We start from the raw sequence: 15212 nt of genomic DNA, 5'->3' as shown, positions 1-15212 counted from the left end.
GGAATAAATTAGTTGCCAGTAAACTCAAGTGTCTTTGTTTTCAACAGGAATTAGTGTCAACTAACTTTAGTTGAGTTGGGACCATTGGCTTGGACCCTAATTTTTCCGTTTGCAGAAGGAGGGCAGTTTTTGCCAGTTCCCTCCTCTTGCTGCAGATTGCCATGCCCCCTGAACTCCTTATCCTGGGGGTGAATGGACCTCAGCAACTACTTGAGGAAAGTGGGGGTCTGCAATGAAAAGGGGGATATCAGTGAAAATTCTCCTTCCAGTGGCAGAAGTGCCTTCTGCAAATGGAAAGTGCAGGTAAGATCTAAACCAGTGTCTTTAAATTAGAGGAGACATGAAACTTTTGTGTTTGTTGCTGTGTTCCAAAATCCAAAGTTTAGGAAGCTGTAGCTCTTAACTGTATTGCCACACTGCATGCATGCTTTTAAGCAAATATGAAGTTACCAAAATTGCTTCTGATCTCGTTTCAAGTTTTAGGCACACAATACTAATGCATTAGTTAATAGTGCAGTCTCCTGAGTTATATTACTTGAGAATTAGTACACCTGTTGCAGAACTGATGTTTCTTACTATTCTGTCTTTTATAAATGAGAATTTGTTGTTCTTTTCCATTTCAAAGGAACAAAAATAGTCAATGGCGGTTCTGATGCTCAGGATGCAAACCAGTCACAACAGAATGGAGGTAGCACAGCGGAAAAAAGAGAGAAGCTTGATGCAGGCAGTAAGAAAAAGTAAGGAGTGCTTTCCAGTCTTAAGAGAAACAAGAAGCAGTAAGAAGTTAAAGAAGTTTCAAAAGTGGTTGTTTTCATGTTATCTTAGGGAGAACAAAAATACCCAGTTATGCTCAGAGTTGAAGTGAAAGACATTTCAGTATTGTATGTTCTTGGATAACGAAAGTTAATATTTTAATGTTAAATCCATTCAGCTGAACTGGCACACGGTCCTTTTTCTTGTATTTCACTGCTTTCTCTTACTCTTGCTCAGTGAATGTAAATACTGTTTACAAGGTGTGCCCCCTATTTATAGATAGCTCATCAGTAACTCTAAACAGATTTTTCTACAAACTTGGGGGACCACTAGGTTTGCAGAAAAATCTGAAATCTGTAAAAAAATTACATTTGGTGTGTGTGAATCCCCCCCCCCCAAAAAAACCCCACTGTTGTCTGCAATATAGAAACGTACCTCCTGTTCAGTAGCAGCAGTATGTGGGGGGGAGGGACTGCAGCAGGACTGGCTGCAAAGGGCAGCAGCATCAATGCAGAGGAGGGGAAAAGCCCTGGCCATGGTCAGAGCAACAGAGGCCGGGAGCCTCACTGGGCCCAGGGGCAGCAACAGTGTTGATGGAAGAGGAGAGAAAGCTGTGTCAGGTGTGGGGCAGCTGCGGCAGCAGCAATGGGTGGGGGGGAGAAAGCCATAGTAGGCCCAGTCGCAGAGACAGGGAACCTCACTGGGCCTAAGGTTGCCCAGATACCTTTTAAAAAATTACCGGACATGTCAAGCTCAACTTTAAATTTTTGTTGCTTTGAGGCATGGGGTCTAGCATCTGATAAGGAGCTAACAGGACCACTCCTTATCATATTTACTGGGATTTATTTCTGTACTGTATTAGGGCTATGTATATATACAGTATCTATACTGTATTAGGGCTATGTTTAGGTCAACTTGACAGCACCATGGATACTTCCCTAAGACAGCAATTCTCAAACTGTGTGCCATGAGAGCGAAAGAACTGCAAAAAATAAATTAACTGATACAGTTTACTATGTGCCCAAAAAATATTTTGCAAGCTGCAGTTTTCAGTGCTTGGGCCTTGCCAGCTTGTCAGACATCCTCCACAGGGAGTGGGCATTTCTGCCACATCTGCAGTCACACCTGTAGCCAGTAGCATTATTTGTCCTGGGGAACAAAACCAGGCCAAGATAGTGATGTGCAGAAACCATTAGCCAGGTGGTAGACTATAGGGTACAATATTTTCTGCTTCTGTCATTTGTACTATCAGGAAGTATGGTGGGGAGATTGCTATTTGGCTTTTCTGACTCAAAAGCATTTTATTATCTTAGGTTGTTTCTGATTTTACCCACCTGCCCAGGCACCAAAAAGAACCTTTTCTGTAATTAGTCATGTATAGTGTTATTTGTTTGTCCAATACCTACAGATGCATATTGGGCTATAAAAAACATAACAGGCAAATACACTTAAAATAAATCCACCTTTTTCCCCCCTCTAGAATGCCTGGTGATGGAAGAGAACAAGAGAAGACAAAGGTTCCCACCTCTGAAAATGAATGAATGCAGCCTAATTTTTGTAAATCACATATTAAAGAGGACTATAAGGGTTTGCATCTGAGAATTAGATTGCTGAAAGTTTTAAATTTTATAAACATAGTATTTTAATGTGTACAATTTTGTGGGGATTGTGAAAAATCCCCCTTTTAACTTTTATTTTAAAAAATATTTAAACACCATAATAGCATTTGCCCAGTATTTACAGGCAATACGCAGTTCAGGTGTAAAGACCAAGTCAATTTAGAGACTGAAAAGTGTTTGTATGTTTAATTACTAGCACTCTAGTATATGTTTCCCTGAGTACTCTCTGTTCATTTTTTGGTCAATGACAAGAAAAAGTTACTTTTCTTTTAAAGTTGCCAAACTGTTCCACTTGTATAAATCTATTTTCTTCCTGTTGTCTGTGCATAGTTTTTGGAACTGTTGTTTGCCAAAGTGTTTGTTTGCTGTGTTTTGTAAGAAGCTGGAAGCATTTTGTAGTAGCAGTACACGTATATTCAGTGAGTTCTTTATAAAGAAGTTAGTTTTGTTCCTGAAAGCTAATTGTGCCAATTTAATATGCTCTGACTTTCTGTGGTATGCTTTGGATATTCTAGATATCATACTAAGGAAACTGGCGTTTCCATTGAAATTAATGATGCACATTAGTCAAAAAACACTGTCTTGAAACAATTTGTTTAAAAAAATTAAAGATATGCAGAAAAAAAATCTGTACATGTTCATTGAAAATGTCCCAATTAATACTGCGTGTGAGGGATCACTTCAGCTGCACAAACTAGGAGACCCATTTAACTGATCCTCATACTTCATTCAGTTCCTGTGTCCTGGTTTTTGTCTGAAATGTCTCTAAGTACTGGAGTTGCCAGTAGAGTTCCTTAGGCTGAACAGAAATGTATATGTGAAAGTAACAAGCAGGGAGATTCTTTAGGATGTTTTTACCAATGAACTTGAAACCTGCAAACCCAGGAATTGTCTTATTCATTCTGATCAATACATGATATTCAAGCCTCAATGCTCACTGTGTTTGGGCTCCTGCTGTCCCATTAGAATTGCAAGGTTACAATACTGCAGTACTAGCAGAAAGCATAACTGGTAGCATACTTACTTTCTAAAGTGAACTTTCCCTGTCTTCTTCCAGTCTGTCAAAAGTGAGCGGAGATTTCCTTTTCTAGGTGTTTCAAGAGGTCTTGGCCTGTTGTTATTTTGCCCTCTTTTTGAATGTTGTGCTTCCACTAAATCACCAATCACGACAAAGCTGACAGCTTTTAGTCTCTTTTCTCATACAAGCTAAACCATAGATATTCTTACAACTTTGTTCCTTGAGCAGCTGGAACATGTATGACTATTTCCCACTAGCCCTAGCAATCAGTGCTGGAGTCTTATGCAGTGAAAATATAAAGCTCCGGGGGGGGGGGGGGGGGGGGGGGCTCTGACTGTCTCCTAGCTGGAGTGGCTCTTTGACAACAAAATAGCCCAAGCCTCTGCTGTGAACAGAAGGCATGCATGCAAAGCACTTTAAGATAAAGCTCAAGAACAAAGTGAATGGGCTGTGTTCTCTGAGGGGGGGAAAGTAGTATGTAAACCATAAGTGTCAAGCGGTCAGCACTACTAAGGAGCTGGCTTTAGGTGGGCAGTGCCTATTACAGAGGTCTATGGAGTTGGCCCACTATTGAGGTCTCTCTGCTTTTGTAATGGAATCCTTGGGGGCAAAATGCTGTTTACCTCTAGCCAATCAGAAACGAATTATCAGTGGTAGTTATGAAATTATTAGTTACAACGAAAAGGAGGGTTAATTGTGAAGTGATTATTTAAGTACAATTAAAAAGGACCTTTTGTGCATAGGAGTGTGTTATTTAAGCTCAACAATGAGCAGTTAAGTCCAGTGCTCCCTCTAAGCTGTGGAGTCTTGTGAGCTACTGGCATTAAAGTTGTGAACGAGTGATTTGGCTACTACAGAAATTAGTTAGCTCTGGAGCCATCCTTCCTGAGCGAAGACAAAAATATGTGAGCTGGATGCTAAAAAGCTGAGCTAGCTCACACTGACTCAGCTTAGAGGGAATGCTGGTTAAGCTATAAAGCTGGCTAGTATGAGTAACTAGACAGTCTCTGGAACCTATGCTCAAAAGGGAATAGGTAGCATAACATGTCTCTGAAGCTTCTCCCTTTTTTAAAAATTTTGCCATCAAGTTACAACCGGCTATGGCAACCCTGTAGGGTTTTAAAGGCAAGAGGCATTCAGAGATGGTTTGCTATTGCCTACTTCTGCATTGGTATTCCTTGGTGGTTTCCCATCCAAATACTGAATGGGGCCAATCCTGCTTAGCTTCCAGTATTTGTCTATCCTGGACTATCCAGGGTTTGGGCAGCAGCCTCATAGCCTCTGAAATGATCAGGTTTAGCGACACATTGCTCTTCCATGCCTGTAGAGAAGACACTGCCTACAGTGACAACCTTCCCTGATAATAGAATTTAGAATTAAAAGGCAGAACTGTGCATATGCATCACAATTTCAGGAAAAGGAATCTGAGAGGGTTCTGTGGGTAAACAAACATTTGATACTACAAATGAATCAAAAACCTTGATGTACACAATCTTTAATTAAGTTTCAACTTGGGGTATAATACAGTAAACCTGCTAAAGCCAAGTGGGAATGGTTGAAGTTTGTGCCTTAATGGGGATGATCACTGCGTATGGTATCTAGAGCTTTATGAATGAAAGGCAGCATATAAATGGCTGTACTGTGCTCCATTCCTTTGCCATGGATTGGTGTTGCTGCTGAGACAGCAGGTGGCACCATTGCATTGTAAGACAATTGTATTCCTCTCAAGAAGCTGCCAGCATCTAGCAGAGCATTTATGATCCTGCCATCCAAAATGCTTTTATGTCTTGACAACAGGAGTAAGGACAAAGGGCTTGTATACAGGGGTGGACTGTATCTGTGTGTGCCCTGTACACACATGCACACGTTCCAAGGTTCCTACTAGTGACCAGGTTTGGAGGTGAATGGATCTTGTTTTCACTGCAGCTTTGTCCTCAAGTGCGGTGTGTTAGAGAGAGCTCTTTCAGCCTTACCAGATTAATTGGGCTGGATTCAAGTCCAGTAGCAGTTTAGGGACAAACAAGAATTTCATAGTATACGTTTTTGTGAGTCAAAGCTTCCTTTGTCATATCTGACAGAGAACTTTGATGTTCAAGAGCTTAATATGAAAATCTTGTTGGTCTCCGAGGTGTACCAGACTCAAATCTAGTTTGTCTGCTGCAGACTACCGTGGCTACTCTGTGAAATGATCTTTAGGTTAATGGGTGCTGTGGATGCCTCATTTGAAATCTGAACTGCTTAAGCAAATTTAAAGATGTACAAAACAATAAAATATAGAGCAGTCCTAAAGCCAGCATGAAGGGAGAAGTCTCTGGGCTCTAATTTATGAACTTCAGGAAAATCTGGAAGCCCAGTAAGGTCTCTGAGAAGCAACTTTTCTTCATAGCAGCAGAAGTTGCATAAACACTGCAGAGTAGAAGACCCAGGCCAGAAGATGGTTGCTCTTCTGCCTGCTGCCCTTCTCACCATTCTACAGGCACTCCCTCCAGTGAAAAATCCTTGATCGAGAAAAACACCTCTGCACTCACTTGGAAGTTACCCCTCTTCTGTCTTCAGGCCAATGTAAAAATCGCTTCCCTAGAGAGCAATGTTACCAGGCCAGGGACCCACTTTATGGGAGCTTCCCTTCCCCCATGTTTTACACTTAACTTCCCTCCGCCAGCGTAAACTCACAAACACCTTGTTTCACTCCTACATGTATAGAACAGCAAAGATGAGGGCAGTGCCTAACAGGCCCCCAGCTTACTCTAGACCCTGAGCAATTACAGGACGAGAGTCTGTAGGAGGAGGCTCTTAAGGTCACAGCAATACACATTGAAGCTTGGAGGTTTAGGGGTGACTAAATAAAGCTTCAACTGGAAAAGATTCTGACTCATTGATCTTTGCTTCTTTCTTTGATTAGCAGAAGAAATAGCAATCAAGGGAATCTCTGGTGACTAAAGAAATTTCTCTCAATGGAGTTGGATTTCTTCACTTCCTCTGCAGTCCAAAACGGACCCTTGAAAGACTGCTCCAGGCTGACAGGGAACCGCCCACCCAGACAGCATGAGCGGGAAAACTGAAAAATAAAATTGTCCCCATAAGCTCCCCGCTAGCTCTAATGTATGCACATTTTCATGTTTTATTCCTCTAACATTTTGTAATAATTTGGTGCATATCAAGCCTGTGCATGCACTGAGAGAGGGCACAGCCAGGTATTTTAGCAAGGAAGGCACTGAGCTGGCTACAAGCCCAGCACCATGGTCTGATCTGTTCATATCCATTCCACAGTTAGCACTGGGTGCAGAATCAGAATTCTTTTTTTTTTACTGACAGCATGTATCCATAGCCTTGTGAACAGCCACAGGGCAGTAGAAGCATAGATGAAACTAAATCTAGTGACCCTGCCATTTTAATTAATTTGGCCTGAAAAGTAAAACACGTCCTTGCTTATTTATTCTCATAGGATAGTGTACAGGCTTTGATGCTGTGGCCACTTAAATGCTGACAGCGTTAAACAGGTAGCCAAAACACAAATATCCAGCTGGTGTGAGGAATTTAATTAGAAACTGACAGCTGGGTCCAATACTAGGTTTGACTCAGAGGACTCATTCAAAAGAGAATTCTGAACTAAAAACATACCCAGCTGTCCTGCTGCAGCTCCTGGGACTCGTGGAATTAAGGATGTAATGTTTCCCCCCCCTATAATTTATTGTTCATTGTGTAAAAATATAGAACTGAAGGTCACAGTCTTCAGGATGCAACAGGACTAGCACAGAATAGCAACACAATCAACTCTCCTTTAGGAAATGGATGGATTTGATACAACGACGAATGCCGTGTTTTCCGAGTCCTCCCCGATCTGGTTTTTGTACAATGCTTTGACTAAATGGCACTGGCACAGTAAGTTGTCTGCACAGCAGTTCCCTGGGCAACTGAAGCCACCTTCTTTCAAAGGCTCTCTCCTTACGTCCCCATCCTTCATAGACTGCTGCAAACCCCAAAAGCACAGTTCAGGCCCCATCATTCCCATCTGCCAGCCCCTATATATGAGGTGAGAATACCCAACTGCTTAGCTTCCTTCATTAACCATGAAAGTGATTTAGACAGAATTTTTCTTATCATACGATCACTTTCTGTATTTATACGGTCTTAACACACTGTGGTGGTTGTACTGAAGAACTGTGACTTGTTTGTACAAAATGATACATATGGTTGATGGAGAAGAGGACAATTGCACTTGGGCTCTAGGGAATCCAAAGTGGAGGGTGTAATCACCCATTCCCCTTCCTCCCCTGGCAGAGAAATGTTACCATGGTTCCATGTACCAACTTAAATTTACCTGACAGCTAAAAAGAAAGAGGCTTTGACAGGGTCTTTGAAACACAACTGTAAACGTTTTTATTCACCACTGTATTGGAAAGGGCTTATTAAACCTGCAAAGAATTGCAGCTGTGAAGTTCAGACCAGTGAGCTAACATAACATCCCGGGCACAATCAGTTCCAGAGCCGGTTGGCATAATATGAGCACTATGTGAAAGCCACTTCAAATTGATCCAGTTGATCGTAACTTCCACACAAGGTAATTCATGTTGGTCTTCTTATGCTTGTGATTCTGTAATAATGCAGTTACTGGGAGAAACAGGAATTTTTCAGGATCAGTCCACTTCCTTTTATGAAGGGATACGAGTAGTTTCAACCAGGCTCAGAGCTTGATACTTCATCAGAGTAAATTGTTTGTTGTTTAACTACACTGGTTGCTGACCAAAACAATAAATAAATATCTATCTACTCCGTCAGACAGTTCAACCACAATGCATTCTGGAGATGCTCATTTCTATTTTAAGTATTATTATAGGGTAAGCAAAACAATTATGCCCCTCACCTGACAGCTATTAGCTCAGCTGCTATGATGGCACAGAACATTTACCAATATCTTATTTGGATAACTTATCCTGCCTTGCTCTCAGGGGGGAAAATCCATCTGTAGAATGATGACAAATACCACAATTTCAATTTTCTGAAAGCAATGGCTGGAGAAAACCTTATACAGAATCTAAGGCCAGGAAAGCCATTTGCTGATAGCCAAATCTTTGACTACAGCTCTCTACTGTAGAATAATTCTGTTGAGTCAAGACACTGAATACATAAATACATACATACATATATCCAAAGTATTAAGTATAAAAAGGGACCATTTAAATAAAGCGAACCCCCTCAGTACAATAAAAACAACTAAGTAACAATGAAATGCCTAACATGTAATTTGTTATTAATTCAATTACAAAGGATGTAGACACACATGCAGAAAAAATGTGAGAACTGGCAAAATTAAATGTGGCATACCAACTGCATTCTGTTTTACTTGCAGATGCCTAGTCTCTCACACACAGAGAAAACCTACCAGTAGTTACTGAACCCAGAGACTTGGCCCCCCTCCGGAAAGTCTTATAACATTCAAGTCAGTTTTGCAGCACCACCTTAAAACATGAAGGATTACAGAAGTGCCCGTTTCTAGCCAGTGCATCTGGAATGTAGACTTCACAAGAGCCTGATGCTGTCCTTATTCGTCTTCTCTAAGGAGGAAACACACCCAGCAGTACAATGATACTCAACACTTGGGGTGTGGGCAAAGAGGAGAAGATCATCTTGTTAGACGAGGACTTTCGACCACTGCTTCCTCCTCCTCTTTGTAATTCTGGAAGAGCTAGAAAAGAGCCCTGCATTTATCATCTGGTAACTGGGGGGTGGGGAGAATGGCCTCAGATCCTATGCAAGTAGTACACAAAAAGGAGTTAATAATGCAAAAAAGGGGGACTATATTAAAGGCAGGCTAGCTATGACACCCACTCACCATGTAAGGGAATTTTTAAGCACACACATGCCTTAGATGTGAATGAGCAAACACACAGATCAGTCATTAGATTTACTTCCTCATTTAAATCCAACTGAGAATTACAAGAAAAATTAAGCACACATGCTTTGGTCATGATCACACTAAAGAACACACACGAGCACACAACTACATGAGCTTTTTGTAGTTAATGTGGTCTGGATTTTGGGGGCCATCACCCTTTGAATGGCTTGCCAAATTAAAAATATCAAATATACAGAGGAAACTATGTTCTGAAAAAGGCTGTTGCTTGAATTTCACATTCCAGCAGCTACTGAAGCAGATTATAAAACAGTTTTGTTGTCTTGCTCTTTGACAAAGTCTCAGTTGAAAATCCCTGGATCAACATAAGGGTAAGCAAGAAACTCTCCTAACTTGTTGCCGTCTGCATCATAGTGGAGCATCTGGAAACAAACATCACAGAAGAAAGAAGGGTCTTGAGGAGCAAGACTGTCATCATTGGTCACCCATCTGTAAATTAGAAAGCAGGAGCGCTTCGTGTTAGAATGACATTTGCCGACCTTGTGCTCATTTCTTCTAGTTTCTGGACAGACTGAAAACCATCTGTTGAGCTTTGCTCAGTACCATTCCCCAGTAATTAACTACACTCTCAACGTTTCTATCAGGTTTAGAATCTCGCTTTTTCAACAAGGAGACTAAAAGGTAAATTGTGGTCTTTATGTGTGTGACATTTAACACATGAGATTAACCACCTACTTAACAGCAAAACCAAAAACATTAGGAGGTCAAGCAAGAGAAAAGGGGAAAACACCTTAAAAAACAGCAGACCACCAAAATGTTATAGCCAAGCCACAGACCAGAACTTGCAAGGACACATTCTGACCACAGGAGATAAGATTACAATTTATTTAAAACAAGGAAATGTCAGAAGTATCTTGAACTCAAAACTCATGCTAATATTTTTAAGCATTGTTTGAAAATTAAGCTTTAGCCAATACAACTTAGCATTTATTTAGCATGTTACAGTATTATGGTAATGTTGATTTTAGGAAGTCCAGCATTATTATCCCAGTATCACAAATGGAGGACTGAGGTGGGGAGAGAGACCAGACTGTTTACACTGGCAACCTCCCAAATCACAGCTCATTAGAGATGTAAAATGTTTGTAACTGTTGAGGCCAGGGAGGAAAAGTTTTTCTTGGAATAAATGGGGGGGGCGGGGCGGACTGAAATATATGTAACATTTTTCTATCAAACCTAACCTTCTTTTACTGATTGAACAGCATTTAACATTGTACTGTTTGGGATATTTATTTAATATTTATGGAATTAAAAAGTATAAATATCTTCATTTTCTATATGAAAAATGGCAAGTATAACCAATAAGGAGTTGTGAATTGCTTCATTCTATACTACCACAGCACATATGTCTTTAATTTTTGCCTTCCAAGAGTTAAGAAAATATGCATGCTGCAAGTAGAAAACAATTTTGAAGTGAAAAAAAAATCTATTTTGGACAGGAAATATACTATCACAATAGGTAGGACTGCCAGCATGTTTTGCTATTACCTTTACGAAACACTGAACCCTTTAATAATATGTTTGTTCATTAAATATACTATAGATTATTAACTGTTGCTACAATTGTAACACTTAAACAAAAAATCTTGAAAATCTTGTATATGTGTACAATATAAGCAGGCTTTTTTTCCCAATGGTCCCCAAATTCCCCAACTTTTTCTTGTTGCACATTTGGAATGAGTGAACTGATTTGTGAGACAAGGTTTTTCTCACTTGAAAAGGGTGTGTTTTTCAGCACTCATCAAAATCTCCGAAGTTTCCCACTGGAAAGATCAAAAAAGTCCTCAGACTTGTTCGTGTTATACATTTTGAGTATGAGAAACCTTGTCTTAAAGAAGCACTTTACTCATTCTAAGACAGAAAATATCTCATAGAAGTCTCTTTTCTGTGCTCTCCCAAGTGTTCCTATCAGAAATATTTAAATATAGGCCGAGGGCGGGGGGGGGGGAGTTTTTTTCCTGAATTTCTCCAAGTGTTTTTTCCCATGGATCCTGATATCTCTACAAGCTCATTTTTGTAGCCACTGTACTAACCAAGCAAGACTTTTCCTGCTTGCTCAAGAAAGCTACTGATGTTAATTATTACTGCAAGTTTTAAAATCAGTAGGTCAACCAAATCCAGTTTGAGCTCCCTCCTCAGCCACTGATGGGTGTTTTAAAACACAGAACAAAACAGGGACTACATTTGGAAGGCAAAAGAGCTAGCAACAAGGATTCTGCATATACCTCAGCCCACACCAGCTAACAGCCAAGCAAAATGGCATCCATCTCCTTTCCAGCACAAGCTACACCAGAGATTCTGAGAGAGTTCTTCCTTTACCAGCCCACTCAAAGTTTATAGCTGAAGTGCGTATGGCAAGACCATCTCTGTTACTATTCACACAAATTGGGCCAGGGCAGGGGATAAGACTCTGGCTTGACATATCCTTGGGACCAGGATTATGCTAGAGTATAGATGAGAGAGGAGAAAGACAGATTTGGGTCTTTAGTCCACTACTTGCTTCTCCCTGCTTTAGGAAATTCTTCCAAGTAGGAGAGAGGGAAATGTAAATCTGAATTTTAATTGCCCAGGCTGCAGAATAAAAGCATGCTTGCTTATCTTTTTGAGGTACTACTAAAGTACTAAAGATGGCTGTTCTAACAACCTAAAGCTGCTATTCCACTATGACTTTTATCCAGTTAAATGGGAGAGGAAAGACTCCTGAATCGGCCAACAATCCTATTTATAAATAAAATCATACAGCACACGAGGCTGCCAGATTGTTCTGCAATCAAATCCAACTCCCAGTGACAGCCATCAAACTACAGATTCTCAGATCCATCCCCCCATCTACCATCAACACTGGACAAATGGTTCCACTGGACATTACTTCTTGCTCCTTTCCAGAGCATCTACGTTTTGCATTTACTCAGGGGTATGCAGACACTGGTTATGAGATACATGTATCAGTGCAATAATCTCCCTGATAGGAAAGATGATGATGATGATAATGATAATTCTTCAATTTATGAATCACCCCATCCCTGTAAAAACAGGGGTCTGGGAGATATACATCAATGATAAAGCAATAGATAAAATCATATGACCACCCAAATATACAGTTACATATGTAATTAAAAAAAACTAAAATCCAAGATGGTGCCCTAATAAATCTTATTCCCAATACTGGACTGCGCCACTGCCCCATGAGCAGGGCAGGAGGAGGGAAACAGATGAAACGGGGGAGGGTGTCAGAGATGATCACACCGTCGCTGCCCTCAACCAAAAGCCTGGTGGGAACATCTCTGCCTTAAAGGCCCTGTGGAATCGCATTAAATCTCGCAGGGCCCTGATGGTGGTCAGTAGTCAGAAACAAGAAACCAGAAGGCACTGCATAGGTCAGATTAGAGAAGCAAAGTATCCCATTCAAAGGTGCTATGGTCAGCCAAGGCTTGGCATCTCTTCTTTTAATCCTAGCTCCTAATCCAGCTCAGTTTAATACAGTTAAACAACATCTCTTCAGTAATCACCTCTCAATTTTGGACAGCAGCCTAATGCAGAGTACAGCCGCCATGGATGACACCAATGAATTACCATAAGGACCCAATGCATCAAACAGAGTAACTCACTGATAAAAAAGGTCCATGTTTTATTTAGAAGACACCTGGATCATGAAAGCTATAAATCCTGGAGAAGCTAATCATACCCTTTGAGACAGTTTATTTTCTTGTTGCAAACTATTTGCACTTATTGGCAAAAAGCAGTATTCCAAACCCAGATGAGGAGAAAAACAGTTATTAGAGAGGACAGTTAATGTGCTTCCCACTCCCTGCAGCACAAGTGTGAGTGACTGGAATCAGCACTTAGGAGACAAGTTTGCTGTATGCCAACAGCGGTGGTCTACGCATAGAGGAACAGGAAGATGCATCTTTCCAGTTCACAGTGTCCATTTTGCCGTACCTTAAAGACTAATCATTGTGCATGTTCAATTATTGCTCACTCACTTTTCTGCTTATTTGGTTTATTCTTCCCATTTGGAACCCCATGGCAAATCTTTTTTAAAAATTGCAGATCTTAACTAATTCTAATCCAGTAATTTGCGGATAATGGAACAACCAAAGCAGCCTTGCAGATACACCTACAGGAATTATGAACCCACACGTTTTCTTCCCACTAGCCCCCAATTATGTCACCCAGGAATTCCATGAGATTCTAGCTGCTTTCTCAGAATTCCCCTTCTCCACTTCCACTAGAATTCAACCCTGCTGTCTTCCTGATGGGGGTGGGGGGGAATTCTTGCTGCATCCCTCTGATAATGGTCTGTCCACCTTTTTTCCTCCTTGCCCTCCCCCCCATCCCACAGTGGCTGAGCTGGAGAGTAACATTAGTACCTAGGTACATTATGGGAATTTAGTGCCCAGAACAACTGATATTCCCCACCCCCGACAGCAGTCCTTATCACGAGGGCAGATGTTGGGGTGGGACAGAGGGGGGGAAAGGTGAGGGAGGGAGAGAATTATTATCTGGCTTGCATTTACCATCCAAGCCAAAAAGTAATACAGCAGCTGGGAAGCTTGTCTTGCCATTCTGAACTGCTGAAAAGTGTATTCTGAGCTACAGTGCTACACATTTTGTACTTTGTCAGCATCTGAAGGGAAAATAATCCCCTTCCTACTTAAGAACATTGGAGGGAGTAATATTTTAAATACAACTCTGTGTGTCTTTTGTGGTAATATGTCACTTTAGAAACTTCAAAATGAGGAGGGAAAAAAAGATTAAAAGTGTAACTTGCCCTAGGCAACTGAATAAAACTCGCAAGCCTGATTTGTGTACATATTTATCAGAGCTTTAAAACTACAAAGCTCAGCACTGTTTAACCTTCGTTTGGCAGTCCTTTAAGCCAACGACTCCCAAATGGTACCTACCAAACGATCGCAAAATCCTCACAAGTAGCTTCTCTACCTATTGACCTCACCCCACACCAAAATAAGGCCTGTTTCCATTCCAAAAGACTTGTTCTTCCCAAAGAGCAAGGAATTAAAAAAAACCTTGTAGTTACTTGATACTGACATTTCACTCATAACTCAGTTGTCTGCAGCCTAGTTCTCAATGAGGTGCCAGACCTGTGCCTGAGTTTACTGCAGGTGAGGAGTCACATGACTGAACACTCCTCCACACAGACAAAAACCCCTACAGACCTAGAAAATCAGTATATCAGGGATAAAATTAAGCAAGGATCCATATTCCTGATGTGATAGTTTTCTGTATGAGGATTTTTTTAAAAACCCAGAAAAGCAGCCAATTGCCATGTGAGCTCCCATGCGCAGTGAAAACTAAGCCTATGAAACTTACTAGTAATAGGGAGTAGCAGAGAACACACAGATCTTGCTCTTTTATCGAAGGAAAGCATTTCCTATAAACAAGGCATCATGGGAGGAAAGCGCCTTCACAGTCAGCCTTAGCCCACTGAGCTGATGTGGGAGAGGAGCATCACTTCTTGCCACCTATAAAAAGATCAGCACTACCACTCGTAGTAACCAACCCAAACAATTAAGATACAGTTGCGCATTTTTCTTATACTGGAGGCAATGGTTTAACCCACAGCCATAATCTGCCACAGAGCGGCTCTATTATTTGGTTGTTTAGCTACAGAGAGATCAAAACCAGCACATCAAGATCACTCACCTGGCTGTGTACGTTTTACATACAAAGCACTTCTTGGTCCACAGCCAATGTTTCTTAATTAACAAGGGATAAAGGCTCCTATCTAGACAGTCATCCCGGTGAATCAGCCTTGCACAGAGACAGAAGAAACAACAAATTGGAATACATTGATTTCTGTGCATTATTGTGACGATATCTCTCCTTATATATAAAAGAGTTTTTGTGTCCCACTTTCCTCAACGTTCCACACGCTCCCACAGCCTTT

The 15212-nt window shown here is 41.0% G+C and overlaps 2 protein-coding genes across 4 annotated transcripts in view; one reads left to right on the top strand and one right to left on the bottom strand.

Annotated features, from left to right (window-relative positions):
- The window catches only part of PSIP1 (PC4 and SFRS1 interacting protein 1), a 48204-nt gene extending 45217 nt beyond the window's left edge, over positions 1-2987 (top strand). For all 3 annotated transcript variants that reach the window (XM_015425411.1, XM_015425410.1, XM_015425409.1), the window contains exons 16-17: positions 626-737; positions 2234-2987. In XM_015425411.1, the coding sequence (XP_015280897.1) occupies positions 626-737; positions 2234-2294 (173 nt within the window). In that variant the 3' untranslated portion in view covers positions 2295-2987. The remainder of the gene's footprint in view (positions 1-625; positions 738-2233) is intronic.
- A 6438-nt stretch (positions 2988-9425) lies between these two features.
- The window catches only part of SNAPC3 (small nuclear RNA activating complex polypeptide 3), a 23099-nt gene continuing 17312 nt past the window's right edge, over positions 9426-15212 (bottom strand). Inside the window, exons 7-8 of the mRNA XM_015425407.1 lie at positions 14969-15076; positions 9426-9733 (exon numbers count right to left, since the gene is read on the bottom strand). Coding sequence (XP_015280893.1) covers positions 9586-9733; positions 14969-15076 — 256 coding nt within the window. The 3' untranslated portion in view covers positions 9426-9585. The remainder of the gene's footprint in view (positions 9734-14968; positions 15077-15212) is intronic.

Source organism: Gekko japonicus, unplaced genomic scaffold, assembly GCF_001447785.1.
Source record: "Gekko japonicus isolate JY-2015 unplaced genomic scaffold, Gekko_japonicus_V1.1 scaffold191, whole genome shotgun sequence".
In the NCBI taxonomy this organism is placed as follows: domain Eukaryota; kingdom Metazoa; phylum Chordata; class Lepidosauria; order Squamata; family Gekkonidae; genus Gekko; species Gekko japonicus.
The sequence above is the reverse complement of the archived record's forward strand: the minus strand, read 5'-3'. Positions and strand labels throughout refer to the sequence as shown.